This window comes from Pinus tabuliformis, chromosome 4_2, assembly GCF_031772625.1.
Source record: "Pinus tabuliformis cultivar Carrire ecotype Pingquan chromosome 4_2, CPIR1, whole genome shotgun sequence".
Taxonomy (NCBI): domain Eukaryota; kingdom Viridiplantae; phylum Streptophyta; class Pinopsida; order Pinales; family Pinaceae; genus Pinus; species Pinus tabuliformis.
In genome coordinates, this window is record NC_142304.1 from 1,091,688,653 (window position 1) to 1,091,715,537 (window position 26,885).

The window sequence follows — 26,885 nt, forward strand, 5'->3', positions numbered from 1 at the left end:
GAACATTGCAAGACCGCTGGTGTAAGAACGTTGTAATTGGCGTATGTATTGGTCTTCCCCTCGGTCAAGCTTATGGTGCAACGCGAGATATACCATTGCATACCACCCATCATGACCCCATAAAATACCTCCTCCATACCACATATCAACCACCATACCACTCCTTCCCCCGTACATTAAATAGCTCACGTAGTTACATATCACCTCTGGTATACTCCCCAATATCATATCACCTTTGGTATATTCCTCCCCAGTATCGTATTACTCTGACAGTCATAATATACGGTGAATGGTATTACATAACGTTCCATGGTATTACCTTTGGTGACATTTTGTGGTGGCTGACAGTGATAATATATCACATATATATCATAGTTATATTACCAAAGTTACGATGTCTGCCTCACCTCCCCTTCCCCATATAACAACTCTGCTATATATATATATATATATATATATATATATATACATACTAGAAGTGCATTTTTTTACACATATTACCACTCGAAGTGCAATTTTTTTTATAGTATATTGCCAACAGAGTACAATGCATCCATTGGAGTAGTTCTCTCTAGAAAAGAGAACTATCTTGAATGGACAAGGAAGATAAAACACACTCTCATTTTTAATGAGTTGTGGAGAGGAGTTTGTGAAGGAGAAGGAGAAAATGCACCTACAAAGCCCACTTCGAATAAAGAGATTTCCATTTGGGAAAACAAAAACAGCAAGGCCTATGCCTTGATTGCAACATCTGTAAATGAAAAGGTGAGTCGCCATATTTCATCATTTTCAAATGCTTTTGAAGCCTTAAAGAAGTTGAAGGAACTGTATGACTCACACTATGAACTTGAAGTTGTCCAATTGATGATTAAATTGTTTAGTCTTGAATTAAAAAATAATCACCCTCTAGCCTTAGCATCAGAAGTAAGATCCATTATGCGTGATATAAAAACCACTTGCGTTGAAATAGACATTCCTCTCATAGCTTGTGTCAAGGCACCATATCCCACCTATTCAAATCATCTTGAGTCATTGCAAGCATATGGAAATCTCAAGAAGATTACCTTTGAATCCCTTGAAAAGAAGTTTGTTGAGAAAGAGAAGACTTTTGGGAAGAAGACAGCTCCTCAGTCTTCTGAAGAAGTTGTGTGTCTTGCACATAAAAAGAAGAATCATGCACAAGATTCTTCTAGAGGAAGAGGTGGCCAAAGAGGAAGAGGAAGAAGGAATTTTAGAGGCAAGGGGGCAGACAGTTCCAAGGAGAAAAGTTTGATCTTCATTGCATACGTTTCAATAAAGATGGGCATGATGCATCCACATGTAAGTTGCCTTGGGATAGAATTGAGCAAGAAAGAAATGAAGGCAACAGTTAAACCAATGACAAAGGGAAAGGCACCTGTATCCGCTCACTATGTTGTGGCACACTGTAATAATGGAGTAACTGAAGACATGTTTAATGCTTCACTTGCTTCTTGTCAAGATGATTGGTTGCTTGATTCAGGAGCAACTTGCTAAATGACTTTTAGGAGAGATTTTTTTGAAGAATTCACAGACAATGTTGATGGAGCAGTATATTTTGCAGACAATTCAAAACTTAAGCTATCAGGGCTTGGCACCATCAGGCTCAAACTGCCTAGTCTTCCAGACTTTCTTCTGCATGATGTTTTATATTTCCCAAAGCTGAGGAGAAACTTGCTGCCTTTGGTCGACATCCACAAACAAGGACACTCCATTCATATGTTTGATTGCAAGGTTGAGGTCAAAAAAGCATCAGATCACTCACATGTCATGACGGGGATAGAACAAGAAAGACTTCTGAAGATGCAAGGAACCTTTGCTCATGCACAGAACTTCTCATACAATTCTCACTATGATGAAGGTAAATTTCCATCAAGCTTAGTCACCGGATTCATCCTAAACCCCCTGCGAATCCCGAATCCGGCGAATCCGACACGATTCGATCCGGATTCGTGTCCAAATCATAGAACACGTCGTGTCTGTTTCGGACACGAGGGCGTGTCGCGATTTTCAAAAGCGTGTCGCGATTTTCAAAAGCGTGTCGCGATTTTAGGACACGTGTCCGATTTCCAAGACTCACTAAGCTCAACGCGGGAATGAAAAGGGCGTGTTTGCTCATTAAAATTGTCATTTGGCAAGTGATTTGTGCTGTTGGCAAGTAATTTGTGCTGTTGGAGCAAGGAGTAAAGCATTTTGGCAGCTTCATGATCAAGTCTAGGCCCTAGTATTGATATGCTATTCATGGTAATGTTAAATTCTTAAAGTAAAAGTGACATTCTCCTTAATCTTCATTTTCATTCTTTTACTTAAATTTTTAACATTACCATGAAATGACTCAGGATGTTTGAGAGTGGTTCCGACCTCATTGGATTTCATATGGAGAAAGTAGAATTTTAGATTTCATTCAAAATCCAGCAGACTTATCAGTTTTTCAGGATTTTAGGATTGGGGGATTGCAATGTTTCCATTGAATTTTGTCATGTATTAGGGTATGGAACTCGTATTTAATCAAGAGCACCAAACCAAGAGCTTCTGAATATGTCGCTCCCGCTCCTGTTTTCGCTCCCGCTCCCCGCTTTCGTTCCCACTCCCAAGTAACACTATTCCTGATGATATGGGTCTGGACACCACTGTTGAGTTGGCATTGGCCAACATGGATCTCAATGATCCAGTGCTAGAGCCTGTTAGATTTGATGACTTAGAGGGGTCAACCTCCAGACCAGCAGATGCAGAGGCGACTATGGATACAGCGCAATAGGAGGATGTAGAGGAGAGCAGTGGGGACCATGATGATGGGGACAGTGATGTTGATTCTGATGCTGATTGATGCCTTGAGGCTTTGTATACCTGTAGTTGTTTTATATTTTCTATTTCTATTTGCCATTGGCATTGCACCAACACTACCTATGTAGCACATTTTGATTTGATGACTTAATGAGAAAACTACAGTTGTCAGTGTGTTTATCTTACTATCTTGTAGTTGTAAGTTGTCTTTCAGTTATGAATTATGAATCATGATTTAAATTTTTAATAGATTCATCATTTATGTGACCAGTACCACTGACATTTATTTGAATTTTGTATGTACTATGCATGCTAATAGCTATAGATGAAGATCTATGTTTGAAATCAATAAATTTGTATCATTAATTAAAATTTGTGTAAGAAATATGATAATATCTAATTTTTAATATATATGTATATTTTTTAAATATATATATATATATATATATATATATATATATATATATATATTTAATAAAATAATATATAACGTGTCCTGTTCCGGGGGGTCAGCGTGTCCGAATCCGACACCACGAATCTCGAATCCTACGTGTCCCGAATCCCCGTGTCAGGTGACTTAGCCATCAAGTCTTTTATGGCATACTAGATTTGGACACTTGAACTATGACAGCCTTCTTTTGTTAAAGAAAACTGGTGTTACTGGTTTGCCTACAATTCCTAAGAAACTTAAGTGATGTGATGCTTGTATATTAGGAAAGCACAACAAACAATCTTTTCATGATTCTCATTCCAGAGCACATAGAAAACTTTAACTCATTCATTCATATTTATGTGGCCCAATGCATATGTTCCTTCTACAAATGATAATAAATATATGATGACATTCATTGATGATTACACCAGAATGTGTTGGGTTTATTTATTAAAGAACAAGTTTGATGCTTTTGAAATATTCAAGAATTTTCATGCATGGATTGAAAATGATGCACAATCTCATATTGGCTCTATTCGCACTGATAAGGGAAAAGAATACACTTCAAATGAACTTGAAAGCTATCTTTGCCAGCATGGGATCAAACATCAGACAACTATTCAAACATCAGAAAACTATGCCTTATAATCCCCAACAGAACAGAGTAGCTGAAAGAATGAACAGGACAATTTTAAATATGGTATGTTACATGATTGTTTTCAAGAATGTTAAACTTATGTGTTGGGTTGATGTTGTTCTATGTGTTGTCTAGAGATGTGATATTTCTTTAATCTTCCAAGACTAACAATGTTGTTGAGTGGCAGCGTGATCGGTTGGATAGATTCAGACATGTAAAATCTTTTCAAAAATTTGATAATGAGATTCCACATCTTGAAGCGGGGATTCCTATACTAGATCAATCTGTGGAATCTTCTTCTGAAGCACTCTCTGCCCCACATGAAGCTCCAACCACTAAGCAGCTTGGGCCATCTCAGAAAAGTCCTCCAAAATGGCTGACAAAGACACTGGAAAGTGTTCATTCTGATGAGGTTAGAAAGACAAGAACAAGAAGCTCAACCAAACAGAATGGAGGTGATGTAGACGATTCTAATTCACCTATTGATATGGATGTCTCTTATGATTGTGAACTGAATTTGTCTACAGATTTTGAACCAACTTCCTTCAAAGAAGTTGCTTCTCATGATGAATGGAAAGAAGCGATGCAAAAATAATGGCACTTGGAAGCTGGTTGATCCTCCATTGGGAACCAAACCAATAGGTTACAAGTGGGTCTACAAGAACAAATATAAAGTTGATGGCTCACTTGACAAGCACAAAGCCAAGCTTGTGGCAAAAGGTTTTGCACAAAAGTAAGGGGTCAACTACAAGGAGCCTTTTGCCCCCACAGCAAAATGGGCTACCATCCAGACACACTTTGCCTTGGCAACACAGAACGGTTGGAAAGTCCATCATATGGATGTAAGCCTACTTTCTTAAATGGAGATCTGAAAGAGAATGTTTTTATGTTCCAACCAGAAGGATTTATTGTGAAGGGTCAGGAACATAAAATATGCAAGCTTGTAAAATCCTTGTATGGCCTCAAGCAAGCACCGCGAGCCTGATACGAGAAGTTAACTGAGCATCTTTTGAAACCCAACTTCAAACATTATGATATTGATGATGCAACTTTGTATGTCAAGAAAGTTGGCAAAAAAGTGGTATATATTGTGGTGTATGTAGATGATCTTTTGATGACAAGGAACAATGAGAGCTATATTCACTACAATCTTGGGGTATGTTCACTACAATCTTGGTATGGAAGTAACTCAACGTTCGAAGTTTATATTCCTCTCTCAGAAGAAGTACGTTGGAAATGTGTTGAATTGGCTGAGTGCAATCCTTTGACTACTCCAATGGAACAAAACTTAAAGCTCACATCCACTGAAGGAAAAGAATTTGACGATGCAACAAAGTATAGATAGCTTGTAGGAAGTCTCAACGACCTGACTACAACCAGACCAGATATTTCATTTGTTGTTGGAATCCTCTCAAGGTTCATGCAAAAGCCTTGTGAGGGACATTGGTCTGCTGCGAAAAGAGTTCTACAACACTCAACGGGAACTCAAGACTTTAAACTTAAGTATACACAAGTGGGCGACTTCAACTTGATTGGATACTCTGATTCAGCCTTCAATGGAGATAAAGAAAAAGAGAGGTATCTACTTTAGGTTATGCTATGAGTCTTGGATCAAGAGTTGTCTCTCGGAGGTCACGCAAACAATCAATTATGGCAGATTCCACAATATAGGCAAAATATGTGGCAGCAACTGAAGCAAAAAAGGAAATTGTGAGGCGGAGAAAATTCTGGAAGATTTGCAAGAGAAACAAGTGTATTCAACTCCTCTCATGATTGACAACACTTCTGCAATAAAGTTGGCCAAGAACCCAAAGTTCCATGATCGAACAAAGCATATCAATACAAAATACCATCTGATTCAACATCATGTTGAGGCCAAGACAATTCACCTACGCCATTGTTCCACAAATGAGCATATTGCAGACATCTTCACCAAAGCACCTAGAAGAAAAAAGTTTGAAAGATTCAAAACTATGCTTGGACTCACCAACATCCCTTCAAATTAAGGAGGGAATGTTGACACCTAATTTTTGGGATTAGGTAAATCCATGTAAAATAGTGTAAATAGAAAATACGGAGGATTGGAATATGAAGAGACATTGGGTGATGAAGCCCAAGAGTCTCTCCCTCCATGTATATATCTATGATCAACCTTAATGCAAAAACACAATTCATTTTGAGGAGTTACCTCCTTGCCTGACAATATATTTATGCTGGCTAATGACTTTGATTCTTGAAAAAAATTGTACACTGCTTCTTCAGACTACTGACAAAATTGTGGATAGAAGGTCTAAAGTCCCAACACATAAATTTTACAAAAACCTTAAGAACTCCCTTTGTCGAGCTCAATCTTATTGCCAAATGGCATAACCTAAAGCTTCCGCTTGTCCCCTTCACTTGTACCCTATTGATGCCATGGAATCTCACGTCAACATTGTTGGTCTATCTCGACATCAACATAGTATGTGACACATTTTGAGACTACCACATGTTATACTAATATCATCTCCTCTATCAAGCCAATGTCATCTACTTGTTGTCTATGCACACACAATACTTTCAAATTTGTCCTTTCAATTTGGTACAACCTACTTGGTATTCATGCACACACAACACTTTCAAATTTGTGCTTTCAATTTGGTACCACTTGCTCAAATTTGCTAGCCCCTTTGTGCATTCGAATGTTTCATAAGCATCCCTAAAGTATTGTGAACACAAACAATGCCTTGTGGATCTAAAATTTTTATCAATTGTAGCTTAAGCAAGCATATGGCATCCAAAAGGAGAGTTTAGGTCCTAAAGTTCAATTATCCAACAATACAAAACCTTGAAGTTTTATGTAATGCACATTAATCAAACAGCTAACCTTTGGAATAGAGGCAAGTAAAGGCACCCTTTCCAACTCTAAAAATCCATGAACTCAAAAGATTATGCAATGGAATTTGAATTCCCATGGGGTGTGCACTCCAACACCTAGAAATTTTCATGAAAAGCTTGAGGACATTAACATGTCATTCATATGGCATCTAAAAGGAGAGTTGAGGTCCTAAAGTTCAATTACCCAACAATCCAAAACTTTGAATATTTATGTAATGCACCCTTGATCAAACATCTAACTTTTAGAATACAGGTAAGTAAAGGCACCCTTTCCCACTCCAACAATCCATGAACTCAAGCAAACATATGTCATCCAAAAGGATGAGTTCAAGTTGCAAAGTTAAATGACCCAACCAAAAGAAGAATTTAGGTTCTAACATTCAATTACCCAACAATCCAAAACCTTGAAAATTTACGTAATGCAACTTGATCAAACAACTAACCTCCAAAATAAAGTTAAGTAAAGACATCATTTCCAAGTCCAACAATCCATGAACTCAAAAGATTGCACAATGCAATTTAAATTCCCATGGGGGATGGGTTCTTACACCTAGAAACTTTCATGAAAACCTTGAGAGTGTTAACATGTCAAGCTCAATCCTCCTATCATATGGCTTAACATGAAGTTGCCACTTATTCCCTCACTTGTAACTTGTGGATGTAATATGGTCATGCATAAATACCTAACTGGTCCACATCCCTACCCCATTATCCATGTTGACACCATCATAATGATGTGGCATCTTTTAGGATTGCCACATGTCCTATTGAGACCATCTCCTTTGTTGAGTCAGTGCCATCTAGCTAATGTTCTTTCATTCATGGTACCTTCAAGTTTGTTCTTTCAAAAGGATGCAGCTTCTCAGACAAACATACCTTTCTATGCATTTGAATATTTAGCAAGGCTCCTCAAAGCATTTATGGACATGAAATATTATGGGATACAATAGTGGTAGAGATTAGACATATGTCACCTTGGGGAGAAAAGGAACAAACAAAACCTCCAACCATCAACAAGCCCAAAACTTTATAAAATGCAATGAGTGCAAAACTTTGGGACCAAGAGAGCAAAGAAGCCATTATGACTTCAATTTTCATCATCATGACATTTGACCCAAACTATTACAAGATATCAATGGCAAACATTGGAAATCCACCACCTTGGCGACCAAAGGCACAAACAACCCATCCAACCATCCACACAATCCCAAAAATGTAAATGATACAGTAACAAAGCCATTTAATATTTAACACATCTAACGGTCCAAAAGGGAGGTTTTTCATCATCATAATACTTGATCCAAAAATGACTAGTGCAAAAGCACAATCAAGCCCAAGATCAAAAGGTGAGGAAAATCTACAAGTCTAAAAACAAGTCCAAACAAAAGACACCCTAAAACCAAAATTATAGAAAGGATTGCTAAACTTTTGAAGGTAAAGATGGAACTCACATCAAAGGAAAATTGTGTTATTCAACTTGCATTGAAACTCCTCAACAAAATTAAGAAACAAAGCATTCCCTCAAATATTGGGGGTATTAGGTGCTTACACACAAACAATACATATCACATAGTCCAGCTAGCCCAATCCCATTTTGTAGATTTCCTCCTTCCTACTGATCTCAATGCTTACTAGGAACAAGTATCATTCAAACACCCTGACTTTAGACACACACAATACCATATTAGTGAAACCATCCAAATCCTCCACTTCAATTGCCAACAAATTTGCTTCCACAACACTATAGAGTGGAACCAACAATCAATGTGGAACAAACGACCAATACTTGTCTAGCACCCTAACTTCTATTACTAGATTCTTCTCAATGACATCACATGTTTAAAGAATTTCTATTTATTGCATATGGTTTCTTCTTAGGATCACCTAGCTAGACCTTCTCAAATCTCACAATGATTAAGCCAACAATAGAGGTGCCTATCAAAGCAAAGGGAGTGAGCATTCATCCTACACTTCTACATCATACTTAATGACAAAGTCCCTTATCTTTTTTATATTTACTTTACCTTCTTACTTGCTAACATTTTTATTCTTTCATTAAGAGTACCCTTAGCCAATGTTGCACAAAGCAAAGATGAAATGGGGACATTTTTTGGAAGCGGGGACGCAGAAGCGTCATTTTCCAAAAATCTAGGAAGCGGAGCATCTTAGAAGAGTCTACTCTATATATATATATATATTTGCATTTATATTAAAAAAAAAATCCAAAATACCAAATTAGTTGTAGAAGACATGAAAACGTGCATATTTCAACATAAATCAAGATAGATATGGCATCCATTGTACATGAATGATTAATTATTCTAGCATCAACCATCTATAATCTAGATTCCTCTTCTCTTGTCTAGCCTTTGCCTCTACTTCAATTCTATAGGGATTTTAGTTAACATTGCCTAATTTTAATCCAAGCCTTATAATATGGTAGAGAAAGCTTAACATGCCTGATCAATGATTTTGACTTGAGTGAAGGGTACATAATTGTTAAGGCCATGACAATGGAGTTCAGCAATCAATAACACCAACACTGGGGTACATATAGGGCTTGTTGCTCTTGATTAAATGCCAATCAAATGCCCTCATACATGATATAATCCAATGAAATCCCATTGATCCTAAAAACTGTTAAGTCTGTTGAATTTTCAATGGGATATGAAATTCTATTTTCTCCATATGAAATCTGATGAAGTTGGAACCAGTCTCAAACATCCTGAGCCATTTCATGGTAATGTTAAAAATTTAAGTAAAAGGATGGAAATGAAAGATAAAGGAAAATGTCACTTTTACTTTAAGAATTTAACATTACCATTAGGGAGCATCTAGGAAGCGTCTAGGGAGGGCACCTTGGGAGTATTCAGAAAGTGTAGTTCCTTACAAAACAGTTCAAAATTTCCAAAACCAAAACAAAAAACAAAAAAAGCCTCGCGGAACCGTCCACCTTCTCTCGGATCTGCTCGTGATCCGCGATGGATACACGCCCGAACCTCCACAAATCCGCATCCGATCCTTTCCAAATCCGCAAATTGGGAAATAGGAACCACGGATCGAGGCCCCCACGAATCCAATTTTGCAGGAACCGCCAAAAAAAGGAGGAATGGCAAATCTGATTCTCCAATCCGCAGTTCTGCTGAAGGATTGGTGGCGGATCCGTACGAGACGCGGATATGCCTTTGGATCCTTGGGGGAGGGGGGGCAATTCCTGCACTTCCATTGTTTGTTATTACAAGTTGTTTTTTAGTCCCATTGACCTATTTTTTTGGGTTATTCCTCCTTCCTACCTATCTCAATGCTTACTAGGAACAAGTATCATTCAAACACCCCAACTTTAGACACACGAAATACCATATCAATGAAACCATCCACATCCTCCACTTCAATTGCCAATAAACTTGTTTCCACAAGACTATAAAGGGGAACCAACTTTTAATGTGGAAAAATCGACTAATACTTGTTTAGCACCCTAACTTTTACTAAATTCTTATCAACACCTTTATTTTTTGTAAATTTGGCATCGCTGAGGCTACATCATGGTCATGTCCAAGAATAACACCTGAATAGGGTGAGGAATTGAATCGGTAACTTAAGATCTAAGAGTGCCTTAATAGCGCACCCAATCCCTTATCTTTTTTATATTTACATTACCTTCTTTCTAACATTTTTATTCTTTTATCAAGAGTACCTTTGGGACTTCCATGGTTTGTTAATATTAGTTGTTTCTTTTACTGCCATTGACCTATTTTTTTGGGTTATTCATGGTCATTAATGAAATTATCTTATCTCATCTAATCTACAAAAGCCTTATCATCATAGATCCAACTTCAACTCTTGCTAAAATGGACAGAATTAGAATAAAGTTTCAAAATAACAAAACAAGGGTACAAGGGGACAAGGATTTGGATTAATTAAATCACATCCTCAATTTTTTCAGGAGACAACAATAATATCTATCTATATATATATATATAAACAAAAAATGCCCAAGGGGTCAACTCAATCAACTGTGACCAATGTTGCCAAGCATTTCACTAGTTTCAAGCCAACAAGTGCTCAATTCAAATCCCCTCAGTTAGGTCCACTAGTCTATGTCAACAAGTTTATTATGGATGTCATCAATGAATGTGGGGAAGCGTCCCTTAGGTTTCCCCACAAGTTTTTCCTTGGAAAAGAATTATATACATATATAAAACCAAAAATATAAAACAAATTGCAACCTACACTTATATAATCACCAATGACAAGTCTCAAAAGGTTACACTTCGAGGTGAGAATCAAATCAAGGTTGAGATTTGCAAATGTGATAAACCAAACATTGATTAAACATTCCATCCTAATTCCACGAGAAACCATCAAAAGCTTATGGTCCATGACTCCAATCACTCCTAGCCTTATTCCTCCCAATCAAACCATTCAAAGCAAATTTTGATTGATATCTCCATCAATAAAGATAACTAAAAAAAGTCAAGCAAATTGTACACACTTCTTTAGGATGGGATGAAACTTGCAAAATTTTCTACCACAATGTCTAAGTAACACCATTATTATATTGCACAAAATAGTAACACGATTGCAGCTAACCTTGAGCAATATTGTTTAAAGAGGTTTCATCCACTCAATAACATGGAGCTAAAACATGAGGGGCATGCAGATGATCTCTTAAAAATTTCCTAAATTTTTCCTAGAACTTCACCTAAAAGTCCTCATGCACCCAACGAAGTCCTTAAGCATTCTGAAATGTTTAAAAGTTCCAAAATCCCCATATGTCGAAACAATAGAAAGATGGGTTTTAAAAGTGGGGATGTGTCCCATTCAATATAGACAAATTTGAGGTAACTTTCTATGGCAAGGAATGATGGAAACTATTGAAAAGTCACAACACCTAAAGGGTGCTAAAAGATGTGGCAAACAAATTTTTTGAGGCTAAGTTGTATTAAAAGATGTTAGAGGATCCAAGGCTTTAGAGTAAAATTTAGAGATCAAATTACATTATCAATGCACCAGCTAAACTTATAATCAAACAAAATCCTCTTCTCAAAGGAAGTATTTCGAATGTAATTCAAACAAGATACCTTAATAGACAAATGTCTCTTTTGGGGACTTATAATTACAATATTGTAATAGCTCAAATTGTTGGGAGTTAGTTCTAGCACTCTCCACAACTAGGTTCAAATCCCTAATGAGACATTTGACCCATTGTGATAATACTAGAGAGGTAGATGCACCTAAAAGTGGGACCCCCCTTGTGGATGTGTCTTCAAATGTTTCGACCCTTGCTAAATCATAAGTTATCGACATATTTGTTGCAAATATTTGGATATACTCTTGGGTTGTAGTGGCAAGCAATTGGTTTAATCCTGGGCCTGGTCCAAAGTACTGTAACAAGTTATCAATTTCCTGGTGTTTTAAAAAAAATTATAATTACAATTCTATCCAAAGTCAACTGGTGCTATGTATCAAAAAAAATTATTATTTCAAACAAGACTAACCTACCATAAGTGATCCCATGGGAACATCTAGACCAAATTCAACCACAAAAAATATCCTCCCCTAGAAGCTTTACGAGCTCAATATGATAACCATCCTAGCCCAAGTCGGTTATGATAAGATAAAATTTCGAAGATCTAATCGAAGTTGAGACCTCAATTCAGAGCTTATTGGAGGATGAGGAACCTCCAAGTTGCCCAATGGCAAAACACTATCATCACAACCAATAAGATGTCTCGATTATCTAATTGGTCTACAAACAACTCTCAATTTTGCTATCTTGAGCGTGGAAATTTTGATGTACATCTTTTGTAGTTCACTGAGTTCTCTAAAAGTTGGGTAGCTAAGCACTCTATGCGTGGTGGTAGTTTGAACATGGTTGTTTTTTGTATGGACAGTCATGATGAATATTCTATGTACAACACTATGGTTACTATAGGTCGGAAATCCAATCTTACTCTTAGGCATAAGCAGATATTTCCAAGGATAGAGAGGATCATTGTTGTATATATTATAAGAAAATCCCTTTTCTAAGAGAAAAAGATGCAAGATTCGGTATTGGAACTAAAGAACATAATTCATCTCCCTAAGCAACTCTAAATGAACTTAGAATATTGCATTAGATAGGCCATTTATACGGGATGGAAATTGAAATTTGTAGTTTTCCGCTTAAGTTAAAAATATTCTCCATTAAAATTTGAATAGTTATAATATAGATATTTAAAACTATTGAAACGAGCAAGTTGAGATAGGCAATAGAGTTGGGGTGAACCAAAACATTTGCAAAATCTGCATGCCACTTACATTTTCCTCAATGTTGAAAGAGAAATACGAGCAGTTAAATTTGCAACCCTCATCGTTATCAGTTAAAAATACTCTCCATTAAAATTTGAATAGTTATAATATAAATATTTAAAACTACTGAAACGAGCAAATTGAGATAGGCAATAGCGTTGAGGTGAATCAAAACATTTGCAAAATCTGCATGCCACTTACATTTTCCTCAATGTTGAAAGAGAAATACGAGCAGTTAAATTTGCAACCCTCATCGTTATCCGTGAGCCCAAATAAAGAGGTTATATCAAACTAATAATAATCTCAAATAGCCACATATACCTCTGGTGGAATTTCATAGTCAAACTAGCACTAAAAGCTTATATCCTTGTTGCAAAGCGACCTCACCCAACAAGTTTCAAATTGCGATTTATTTAATCAATTTGGCAAAACTGACGATTCAAGAACGAGATGAATGGTTTGAAACTAGTATTTGTGATCTATTATGTCACTAAATGTATAGAATTGGAGTTGTTTACTTGCACTCCATGTAAGAATATGTGTGTGAATGACTGAAGCTAGTTATACTGTCATTTTATGGCATTGAAGTTTATTTTGTCAATAATTAGCCATATTTAAAAGATCAAGCAATGCCCTTTTACTCTATCAAAAGCACAACAGTTGATTAATCCCCTTACCTGGGTATTCTAAATTTCGATTCTACACCATACATCACAAAATAGATAATTTACTGTTGACAAGATAGACTCGTACTCAAGCTAGTTAAGGGACCTATTCGTAAAGCTATTTCATCAAATGATTGAAATAAGGAAAATAACGTCAATGATGAACAAGCATCGTTATTCAAAAACCATTGCCATCAGCAAGTAGAGTGCTCAGTGTAGTACATGGCTATTGTCAATTTCATAATCGCAATTGGGGCAAGCTATCCTGACATCATTTCTCCCGTTCTCGTTGTCGTTTTCGAGAAGTTGCGTCGGATTTCTTATTTTCATTGCGATTCTCCTACCATCAGTAATCCATGGTCTGCATTCACAAAAAAGGGATTGTTAGACTCCCTTTTATGAAGCATAATAGAACATAAACAAGTGCAAATTTTGAAAACGAGTTACATTGGCTACGCATTCAAACAAATACGGAAACAGCATTTAAATATACCAAGCAATTTGTATGCAAACTTGGTCGCCATAAATTATTGGAAGCCAACTCCTAGAAATCAGTTTTAAGCTGGATATTTTACCATCACAGAGACGTTGAAGATTGTTTTATGCCAAACTCATAAGCAACTATATAGGTCCTCAAGTGGAATTTTAATTTTCATTGTATTGCAGACAAAACTCTCATGTCTCAGTAGACATGGAAGGTTGTGGGAGTTTTACCCAACAAACATCCCGACCGAGTTTTAGAAACCAAATCAAAATGGTGGCGAATGACCAAATTCCAATCTCACTTGGCATTTAGCCACCACAAAGGTGTTCAAATAAACGTGTAATGCTCATAGAAGCGGATATGTAATGATTACATGCCTTTGTTTAATGCTCCGGATGTGTAATGATTACATGCCTTTGTTTAATGCTCTCATTGAAGCGGGATGTGTAATGATTACATACCTTTGTAAAACAGAAAAACAAAGATGATTCACAAAAAATAATGTACTCCGACAGTTACATTGATGGACTTGAAATAAGCATTTGTAAAAATCATTTACCAAAAAACTAATTAAAATTTCGAAAAAAATCTAATTAAAAATATAGAATTTTGGGTTTAACTTTAAATACCCAACATATTTTTGAAGTGAGATTAGAAATAACAAAATACGGCAATGTGAATAAAAAAAATTAGAAAAGCAAAAGGAATTATGTGGGTTTTTTATTCACAGGTTTGTCAACTAACAGTGTTGACATGATCATTTCTCATGAGATTTGAATACATGTGGATGAAGACTAACCGTACCAAATAAATAAATATGAAATAAATTTATTTTAAATTGTAAAATTAACAATCTCAACTCTTTTAATATAAAAAGTTAAATGTAAAAATTAAGAAGATAAAATTCGGTACCCTATTTTCAACCCCACAGCAGAATCACTTCCTTTCACCATTGTCGTGGGTTCTTAACTTTTAATGTTTGAATCATTAAGAACAAACAAGGATGGATTAATTAAGTTTAACTTTCAACACCCTGTTAGGTTTCCTTTTCACCACCGTGTAATAGTGAAGAGGCCTATCCCCACTTTTTCAAAGGTCTGCGTAGATAAAGACTTTCTGAAGTCGAATTGCAAGAGACCCAGCCCAAAAGCTAAATATTATCTCTGGATACAAAATCTCGATTACGAGCAAACTGCCTAGTGTAGATCATGTTTCAAAGTAAGGCATGTGACAACCCTCTACGCTAACCAAAAGTCCAAAAGGCTTCATGCCCAAAAGCGGGGCAATCGAAGACCTACCAAGTGGCAGAGTGCCACTGAGCAATACCACGTTGTGCAAACACAAGCACCCAAGGAGGAGAACCTGGATGTTAACAATACCATTACTATTAATAAAAAAAGCACCTTTGCCATTGAAGGAGTCATCAATATTGAAACACGAAAAAGGAGCAAGTTGCGAAGGTTTCTAGCTCTCTATGGGAATAATCACAGATGTCAACCAGAAATACAGATTTTTGTATCTAGCAAGAAAACCACCACACAATCAGAAAAAACACTCGCATTCATTCGCCAAGTAGACCTTGGGACCTCAAGATCTTGCAACTAGTGAGATGACATACAAAATGGGAAGAAGTAGTAGCCAAGATCAATATAGCAAGAGAAGCTATTGGATCTAGCGAGGAAACTCCAACATGGGCGAGGAAGTTGTTACTCCTGTCTATGCGCCAAGAACTCCATTTCCGGATAAACATGAGGAATGGACCAATGAGAAATTTAAGAAACATCAAAAACTGACTTTCAATTACATGAACAAATCCCAGAAGGAGAAGAATTTACAAGTACATGAATAAATCCCGGCAAAGATTTTATTTTAGATATATTATTTTTACATATTTCTATCACCAATTTATAGGGATCTACTTTAAGGTAAAGAAAGAACCAATGTTGGAAAACTGAAAATTTTGAATCATCCCTATCCCATTTGGAATGGGATATAAGATAGATTTTAGAAACACCTATGAACGAGGACGAGGAGTCCATACCCAAGTGAGCTTTTTAATTAATACAACCAGAAACAATCCAGCGTGAAGTTAAATTTAAAAATGGATTTTTTAAACACCTATGAATCTAGTAAAGATATTATAATGGACGAGGAGTCCATACCCGAGTCAGTTTTTTTAATTAATCCAACCAGAACAATCCATCAAAAATTAATTTAAAATTTTATTTATAATAAAATAAACTTGAAACATAAGATAAGTTGCTCAGTGCATAAGTGATAAAATGGAGTGGAAGTAAGAATGCCATTGTCATAAAATCGAAAAGCAAAACTGATCTATAAAATATAAGCTCTGCACCCAGGCAAAGAGGATTACAATGCCGCCAAAGAGGGAACAGATAAAAGAGCCTCGATGCTCCAAGTGCATTTCATCAAAAGGAAGAAAAGGAGTGTTGTACAAGTGCACGTCATCAAAAGGAGGAAAAAGAGTGTTGTCCTTTTCTGAAGCTGAATATGCTGCTCTTACTATCCCAGGCCTAATTTATCTCTAAATAAAGGGTTGGCTGGAAGAACTGTATCTCGCTGGAGGGACGTCTCTCTATATAGAAGAGGTGACCTGCTATTTGGAACCTGGGGGAGTGGTGGGGAGTGCCACCTCCTAGTCTGGCTCAACCTGCTTTTGGAATATAAATAGAAAATAAGAGGAAAAAAGGTAAATATAAATAAATGTAAATAAATATTAGCAATCTCTCTGATTTGAAGTCTCGTTTTTGTAAAGCTTGTGGTTTGAGGTTCAAATTTACCTTAAAGCCTTGTGGACCAATGTTATTTGAACTGGACCGGTACCCGTGGAACCAGTCAATCTGGCTGTTTTTTTGGCCCAAAATCGGTCTGAACCAGACCCTCCAACCAGAATAAGCCGGTTGGAACCCAACCTGCTAGTTTAGGACGGTTCCATGTAGATTGTACTTTCTATGGTTCTCACCTTAATATTCAAGTCTATGGTCCTATGCAATTCATGTTAATGTTTAAAAGTGGCATTCTCTTTAATTTTTCATTTCCATCTTTTTACTTAAATTTTTAACATTACCATGAAATCACTCAGAATGTTTGAGAGTGGTTCCAACCTCATTGGATTTCTCATATGGAGAAAGTAGAATTTGAGATTTCACTCAAAATCCAACAGACTTTTAACAGTTTTTCAGGATTTCAAGATGGCAGGGATTGCAACGTTTCCATTGGATTTTGTCGTGTACTAGGGTAAGAAACTAGTATTTAATAAAGAGCATCAATCCCTCTATGTACTTTGACGTTAGTGGCATTGGTTGTCGAACTCCTCTATCATGACTACTAAAAATGTACCCATCACTCAAACAAAATCTTGACTTTAAATGCTAAGTTTTTTCTATCTTATTTTAATGCTTAAAGAGTTATATTAATGAGGAAGATCTCAATATAGGCATTGATTTTGATGATATGTAGGTATTTGTTGTAGCATGATGTATTTGTTGATGCATTTTCGGTTTAGGGATGGATTACACTCAATACTATTTTGGTTATATACACTCTTACATGCTATAAATGAGAACTTTTACTTATTTGAGTATAAATGGTTTGGATTCATATAGATGCACATGTATAAATCTTTTTTTTAATTTAAATATTATGTGTTTTTAGTCCATTTTTTTTTTTATTTTTTTTTCTAGTTGCAACGAATTCTGCTCCACAAGATTTATGAGTTCGATCACCAATTGGGTTCTAATAACATTGTGTAGAACTCCACAAGATTTATGAGTTCGATCACCAATTCGGTTCTAATAACATTGTGTACGATGAATAAAACGGACATAGATTTATCTAGAAGTTTAGTGAGCCGGAAATAAATGTCATTAGACACCTGGTCTCCAGACATCCCAAATGTATTGTGAGAGCGTTAGCTAACAAGAAAAACAAATGGGACATTACCCAACCATGTGGTAAGCTACGTATGGAGGTGACAAAAGCAGGGACTGAAGCCATAATCCCTTCATCCTACACCAGCCCTCCCATTCCATGGTTTAAACACAATTTGACGTGGGCAGGACTTCTATTGCACGGCTTGGATAGCTAGCTCTCTGTCTATCTTTACAAGGGTTAGCTAGCGAGGAAAACAGATGACAACATTAAGCAACCATGTGGGAAGGTGATGGATAAGTGACATGTATGGAGATGACAAAAGCAGGGAGTCAAGCCATAATCCTTCATCCGACACCAGCCCTCCCATTCCATGGTTTAATCACAATGTGGGCAGGGTTGATAATAAAGGGACGGGGCTTGGATAGCTAGCTCTCTGCCTATCTTTCAAAGCAGTTATGATCCAGGTCTTATGGGTCCACGTCTAAATTTAAGGCTTTAATTTCCAGTTTGCAGCATGTAACTAATTTCCCAATGAAGGAAAGACAAAGCAGTAAACAATGCATAACATTTTTCCTTCGAGGAACAGCTTACAGACTGGACTAGTATTTCTTATTATACAGATATTTCTTATTGTACAGATGTAATATAGAAATAGTTAATTTGAAAAAACACATTAAAAATAATAAGAAACAAAATAAAAATATTTGAATGAAAAAAAAACAACAAACTAAAAAAAATAAAATTTTATTTCATTAATAAAAGTAAATTCTGAAAAGGAAAAAAATCCAAAAAAACTGATATAATATATAAATAGTTAATTTTTAAAAAAATATTAAAGATTAGCAAAAGTAAAATAAACAAATGGGACATTACCCAACCATGTGGTAAGCTACGTATGGAGGTGACAAAAGCAGGGACTGAAGCCATAATCGCTTCATCCTACACCAGCCCTCCCATTCCATGGTTTAAACACAATTTGACGTGGGCAGGACTTCTATTGCACGGCTTGGATAGCTAGCTCTCTATCTATCTTTACAAGGGTTAGCTAGCGAGGAAAACAGATGACAACATTAAGCAACCATGTGGGAAGGTGATGGATAAGTGACATGTATGGAGATGACAAAAGCAGGGAGTCAAGCCATAATCGCTTCATCCGACACCAGCCCTCCCATTCCATGGTTTAATCACAATGTGGGCAGGGTTGATAATAAAGGGACGGGGCTTGGATAGCTAGCTCTCTGCCTATCTTTCAAAGCAGTTATGATCCAGGTCTTATGGGTCCACGTCTAAATTTAAGGCTTTAATTTCCAGTTTGCAACATGTAACTAATTTCCCAATGAAGGAAAGACAAAGCAGTAAACAATGCATAACATTTTTCCTTCGAGGAACAGCTTACAGACTGGACTAGTATTTCTTATTATACAGATATTTCTTATTGTACAGATGTAATATAGAAATAGTTAATTTGAAAAAACACATTAAAAATAATAAGAAACAAAATAAAAATATTTGAATGAAAAAAACAACAAACTAAAAAAAATAAAATTTTATTTCATTAATAAAATTAAATTCTGAAAAGGAAAAAAATCCAAAAAAACTGATATAATATATAAATAGTTAATTTTTAAAAAAATATTAAAGATTAGCGGAAGTAAAATAAAAACATAAATTCAAAGTGTGTTAGTTTAGGTTGTTGGTAAAAAGAATGGAATCCTCTCTACTAAAAAGTAATGAAAATTAAAAGAAATAATAAGTAAGACTAAATATAATTAAAAATTCATATTTATAAAAAATTTAATATATATAAATAAAAAATTGTCAAAAGAGTATAATGATTTATTTTCTCAAAACAATATAATGATTTGTTTTTAAAATGGCTAAATGGGAGTAAAACCCAAATAAACTTAAGATACCGGAAAGGTCTGAAGAAATTGTCGGAAATGTGGATCCCGTTTTCGTTTCGGACATTATTTTTGTCAGAAACCTCGTAAAAACGTTTTTGTGTCGTTTCAAAAAATCCGAAATTTCAGATTTGGAATTGGATACGTTTCCGAGGGTTTTTAATTTTTTTTGGATCTGTTTCCAGATTTAAATCATAATTGTAATGGCCCTTCAAATGTTAAAACGCATGAAAATTTGTTCAAAAATTTATACAAACAGAAGAAGATAGATGTTCAAAAGTACAAACAGAAGGGTTTGATTAATGTTTCATAAAGAGATTTATTTGAGCGATATTTTCAGTTTGGTTAAGGTTTTGTTAATTGTTATTGATTTTGTTCTTGATTTCGTAAATCCCTATAATATAACAAATCTTCTCTAGTCAATTTTTTGCCTGTATATAGTCAAGAGACCAAGCTGACATTGAGAAAAATTGAAATGTTCAAATAGATCTTGACAGAATATCCCAATGATCCCATGGGCTTTTTAATTGTCATGCAAAAAAGATAGATACCATCTACCATGCATAACACATTTTTTTGAAGTAATTGGACCTGAAAGCACAAAAATTGTAGCATTTCTGATTACATTACTAATAATGATAATAATATGTTAAATGTTATAATAAACGCTATTGATGATGATAATGTCTATACTAAAATTGATGATGATAATTTGTTTATATTAAGTTCAAATTCCAAATTCTAAAAGATAAACAATTATATAAAATATATATACACCGTTTTCTTACCATATCGTATCTAATTTTTTAAAAATTTGTTGTATCCATTTCAAACCCTTATCAATATCTGTTTCGGAGCAACTTAAAAATAAACAAATATCATAATATCAAAAAATTATCACGAAGTATATATATCATTAAAAAAATAATAAATCATAGAAAATTGTGTCGGGTCGGAAAAATCTGTATTCAGAGTGGATTTGTTTTTAAATATGTTACAACAGTAATTTGATAGAGCAATCTATATGAATTTTATGGATATGCTTATAACAATTAAAAAGCTTATGATTCTGTTATAAGCACATTCATAAATAGGATGAACCGCTTTCCCTAATGTACAAAGCTTATGATTCTGTTATAAGCACATTCATAAATAGGATGGACCGCTTTCCCACGGGTACAAAGCTTATGATTTTTCTTCCGGGTTCTAATTCAAATTGTTGGGAGTAAGATTGGTTTCCCAAATTGTTGGGAGTAAGATTGGTTTTGGTTTTTCAAATGGTTTGAAGATTGGTTTTTGTTTTTATTAGTGTTTAAATTTTATAAAGAAATATGTTAATCAGCTGTAATAAAGTTAAAAAAAGTAGATGTCTTTATTATAAATAATAAAACAGTATAATGATTTCTCACATTATGTAAATATGGTTAAAGTTAAAAAGGTAGATGTCTTCACGTCAATATTATTAAAGTTAAAAGGTAAATGTTTTTACGGTAAAAGATAAAACAATATAACAATTTTTAATATTACCTGAATATTATTGAAAATGCTAAAATAAAATTTTAAACAAATAACTTAATCATGAATGATTAAAACATTGAAAATGTCACGGAGGATAGACATCATTTAGAAAAGGAAAAAGAGAGAGGGAGTAGAGACAATTTTTTTTAACCACAGTGAATTGTTTTTTTTGGAAAAAATTGTATTTGCAATGCATTTATTTTTAGCTATACTAAATTAATAGTAGTAACTTGTTAGAGTAATCAATATTCAAGACAGATTCTATCGGATACCCAGATCTTGGGACAAAGGGTCTCTAAGTTAAAAAGTTTATAATTCTATTATAAGCACATCTACAAATTTTTAACTATACTAAATCAATAATAGTAACTTGTTAGAGTAATCTATATTCAAGAGGGATTCTATTGGATATCCCGATCTTGGGACAAAGGGTCCCTAACTTAAAAAGTTTATGATTCTATTATAAGCACATCCATAAATTGGATTCCCCCTTTGCCTCGAGGTACAAAGTTTATGATATTTTTTTGGGGTTTTAGTTCAAGTTGTTGGGAGTAAGATTTGTTTTCACCTCCACCAATGTTCAATTCCTGCAAAGGAACATGTTAAGCCCGTTATAATAAGATTAAAAGGGTTAATGTCCTCACGATAAAAGATGTCTTCACTTTTACTATGCCATAAGTTACCTATTAGACACTGAATTTCAAACACTGACACTAACCTAAAAGTTATAATGAAAGGGTTAATGTCCCCACGATAAAAGATGTCTCCACTTTTACTATGCCATAAGTTACCTATTAGACACTGAATTTCAAACACTGACACTAACCTAAAAGTTATAATGACAACCTCCAACTTTGCTACGTGTAAGTTACTTATTAGACACTGAATATCAAACACTGGCACTAACTAACCTAAAAGTTATAATGACAACCTCCAACTTTGCTAAGCCATAAGTTACTTACTAGACATTGAATTTCGAAAATTGGCACTAACATAAAAGTTATAATGACAACCTCCAACTTTGCTACGCCATAAGTTAGCCACTAGACACTAAATTTCGAACACTGACACTAACATAAAAATTATAATGACAACCTCCAACTTTGCTACGCCATAAGTTACCCACTAGACACGGAATTTCAAACACTGACACTAACCTAAAAGTTATAATGACAACCTCCAACGATGCTACACCATAAGTTACCTATTAGACACTAAATTTCCGACACTGACAATAACCTAAAAGTTATGCCAGTTGTCCAACGGATATGCCCACCATTAAATTTCGGCACGCCATTAGATTTTGGTAGGCTTTTGATAGGCCAGTTGTCCAACAGATATACCCACCATTAAATTTCAGCAGGCCAGTTATCCAAGAATAAGCATATATAACAGCCACTCATTTAATGCCTATTGACAACCCACATATTTATTTCTATACTGTAAATTACCTATTATAGACTAAATTTAGAACACTAACGCTCACTTAAAAATTACCTCTTATACACTAAATTTCGAACACTAACACTAACTTAAAAATTATAATAACCACCACCTGGAACCAACCTCCAACTTTAAACCTAGATCTCACCTTGAAGGTATAATGAAAACCTCGGACTTTAAACCTAAACCTCGCCCAGGGAATTTAGAAGTTACCAATTCCCCTGTAAGAAGTTACCCATTCACATATAATATTAGAGAAAAAAAGAAAAGCTCCTCTACTTTGTAGATGATATTTATCACCGTCTCCTGCATCGTTCGCGACACTTGGGCAAATCGTAGCCAGAGCAACGTGAGAATGATGTGATCGGAGAACTGCGCATCCAGCTTCACGCGGCATTAATTAGCAGTTTTAGAACAGACAAGGCTGGTGGCAGAGTCGACAGCAGCAGTAGCAGAGTTGACAGTCGCATTGGCAGAAAAGCAGAGGGTGCATCGGCGCAGAGTTTCCTCAAATTGGAGAGGGATTTCGCACAGCAGGCTTACCCATTACAGGAAGCAGATGACGGGAGTTCAAGCCCAAGCACCCCATTTCAACGAGCATCGACAGGACATGGATAGGCGCATCAATGAGGGTTGGAAGAGAAGGGTCAGTTAAAAGGATTTGAGAAAGAATTGATCGAGGAGGACTTCAAAGAGGAATCCAGAGTTGAAGTTGAAGAAGGCCTAATGTCCTAGGCATGCAACAGAAATTATTGCAACACATGCGGTGAATGAGCAAAAGCTTCAGAATAAATTGAGAAGCGTCAAACAATAATTAACACGGCAACATTTGGGCAAAATCCTAAACAGAATACCATAAGAATGAAGTGATCGGAGAACTACGCATCCAGCTCTCGGTAGAACTTATTAGCAGTTTCAGAGCAACCAGTCTAGTGACAGAGACGACAGCAGCATTGGCAGAGAATGCAGCAGAAGGTGCAGCGGCGCAGAGTTTCCACTAATTGGAGAGGGATGTCGCACAGAAGGCATACCCATTACAGGGAACGGCCCACGGCAGTTCAAGCTCAAGCACTGCATTTCGAGGAGCATCGTCGGGACATGGATACATGTCGCATCAATGAGGGTTGGAACAGCAGAGTCGGCTAAAAGGATTTGAGAAAGAATTGATCGAGGAGGACTTCAAAGAGGAATTTAGAGCTGAAATTCAAGAAGGCCTCATGTCCCACTCATGCAGCAGCATTTATTGCAAGACATGCAGTGAATGAGGATAAATTGAGAAACCTGCAACAACAATTAACACAGAAATACAGCGAGGCATGTTGAAGGAATCAGAAGCAAATGGGATTCTCCCTGAGATACTTCCTTTCCCCAGAGGCTTGACTTCAGGTGTTTGCAGCTTTCGTAGTTTTGGGGAGCATTAACAAGTTAGTACAACATTTTTAGGGGCCGAGAAACCATTCAACCGCTGTACCTTTAGAAGACCAAGAAACATTCGAAAACAGCACAAACATTGCATGAATGCGATCCAAATTCAATCACAACGCAGTCGAAATGCTATCAAAATGAGTCATTTCTACACTAAACAATCCATGGATGTGAATCAATGCACTTGCTTACCTCGCCATTGCGATCTGGAATCTGCAATCGGTATGAACGCCCAGCTCTCCAGAAGCACGGAATGGGGGATTTGGACAAGTTGAACCCTTACTGAAAACCCGCAGCAAAAGCAAGTGAAACTTCTCAGTATTTGCTCTGCTCAGAGTTTCCACTTTGACAAGTATTGTGATGTCGGAAGGCGGGAAAGAGCTTCTTAATAGCCGTTGAGTAGGCTCGGGGATACTGAACCTGAGGCTCGTGGGAGTAAGAACATAGTCCCCAAGTATGGTCTGTTGCCTTGGGATAGGCCCGGGTGCGCGGCTTGACTTGGGGATCTAGTCATAAACCACATCAGAAAGCGACGTGGGGATTAAAATAATATAGATATTTTGATTGGTTGACACATAATTACGGATTATTTTAATTTAAAATATAATGGTAGCTAACTTGGTTTGGATTAAAACAATACAAATATTTTAATTATATCGGACAAATTTACGGGTTAAGTTAATTTAAAATATAATCGTAGTTAACTTGGTTTTTAATGAGGGCGTTAGCGGAGGCTTCTCAGTGAGGCCAATTTTGGGATCTCGATGAATGCGAATGTTAGAGTTTCAATGTAATTCGAAGGTTAGAGTTTCAATGGAATGTCGTGGATATACACAGTATGTGTGTATATATTGTATTGTTAGTTATGTATATATCGGTTCTGTTTTTTTGTTTTTTCATTTAGGTTTTGAAAAGGGTTTTATATATGATATTATGCAATGTGTTATTGAATTTTGAATAATTTTGTGATATATATATGACTTGGAGTGGGTGACTTTCAAGGTAATGGGATGTAAGCATATGTATATATATTGTAGATGTGTATGTATGTTGTTGATTTTTTGGGGTTTTGAAAAATTTTAGGGTTTAGGGAATTGTTATGTGACATTATGTAATGCTTTGGGAATTATGAAGTTTTATTATGTTTGGATTTTTTAAAATATTTAAGGTTTAAAAGTTAGGGAAGGAAGAGTGCTATGCAAGATATTGTTTTATGAGATTAATAATGGTTTTTATGTGTTTTTTAATTTATATTTTTATTATTATTAAATAATTAATTTATATTAATTTTATGTTATATTTGTAGTTTAACTAATAGATGAAATGGTTTTTTTTTGTTAGAATTTGGTATTTTTTGCCATAAAGAATTAGGTAATATAATTTTTTGGGAGATTGTGATTTCTTGTAATTTAAAGTGAATTTTTGAATGTATAAATGGATTATGCACACTGAAAAATCTATAAATTATTTAAATTAAACAACTTAAACTTATTATTATTATTGTTATCCCAAGCCAAACACCAATTGGTGTATGAGACTCTCTTTTTTGTGGGACAAGGGACCCAACGCAGCCATTTGACTCATCTGTCTACAAAGGCATACATACTCTACCGCCTTTGGTTTTGAGTTTGTGAGCTCTTAAGAGGAAACACATGCTCTTAATCATTGTGATTATTAAAAATCTCTACAAAATTTTGAATGTAACCAAAAATAAAATAAAAAAACAAACAAACATTTAATTTATTAATTAAACCAAAAAAAAATATTAAATTTAAAAAATATACATTTATATATTTAAATTTTATTTCACGGTAATATTTTACCTTTTTAAGAAGAGTTTCAGCATAAATCACATGTAGAAGGATCACAGAAGCCTCAAGACAAAAGTTTTCTACATGTGATTTACGCTGAAACTCTTCTTAAAAATATTATGGATCACAGAAGCCTCAATTCAATAATATTTTACCTATAAAATAATGCAAATTGTAATGTGTCGTCATATTTAAAAGATGTTTGAAATAGTCATAGGGTCTTGGATAGACGGTGATCCGTTGCTCTGTTAAGGCACTCCTTAATATGAAATCATTAGTTCCCACCCCAATTAAGTGATATAAATTGAAATAACTGATTTACATATTAAAATTTTGTTTCTTAATCAACTCTATCTTTCCTTCGTCTCTTTGGAAATCGGGATGCCCCCCTAGGATAATCTTCTTTGCGTGGCTGGTATATTACAACAAGAACCTGTCGTGGGACAACCTAAGGAAGAGAAGTTGGCACGGCCCAAGCAGGTGTTCGATGTGCGAATCTGACGAAGAATCAAACCTCCACATGTTCTTCCAATGCAATTCATCTCAACAAATCTGGTATGATCTTGCCATTATTTTTGGTTTTCCTCATATTGTTTTTGTCTCTATCCATGCAGCTTTCGACTGGTGGCGCAACCAACGGAAGCCAAAGTGTCTTCTCATCATCATCATGATATGGTGTGCCTGGAAATGGAGGAACCACAAAA

General features: G+C 35.5%; 1 protein-coding gene across 2 annotated transcripts in view; it reads right to left on the bottom strand.

Annotated features, from left to right (window-relative positions):
• The window catches only part of LOC149173445 (SUPPRESSOR OF GAMMA RESPONSE 1-like), a 67,733-nt gene extending 43,000 nt beyond the window's left edge, over positions 1-24,733 (bottom strand). Inside the window, exons 1-2 of one of the 2 annotated variants that reach the window (XM_089424613.1) lie at positions 24,563-24,733; positions 13,928-14,066 (exon numbers count right to left, since the gene is read on the bottom strand). In XM_089424613.1, coding sequence (XP_089280739.1) covers positions 13,928-14,066; positions 24,563-24,570 — 147 coding nt within the window. In that variant the 5' untranslated portion in view covers positions 24,571-24,733. Of the gene's footprint in view, positions 1-13,927; positions 14,067-14,198; positions 14,220-24,562 lie in introns of those variants that run through there. The other variant, XM_089424614.1, reaches the window with a different exon arrangement.
• Between the last annotated feature and the right edge of the window lie 2,152 nt (positions 24,734-26,885).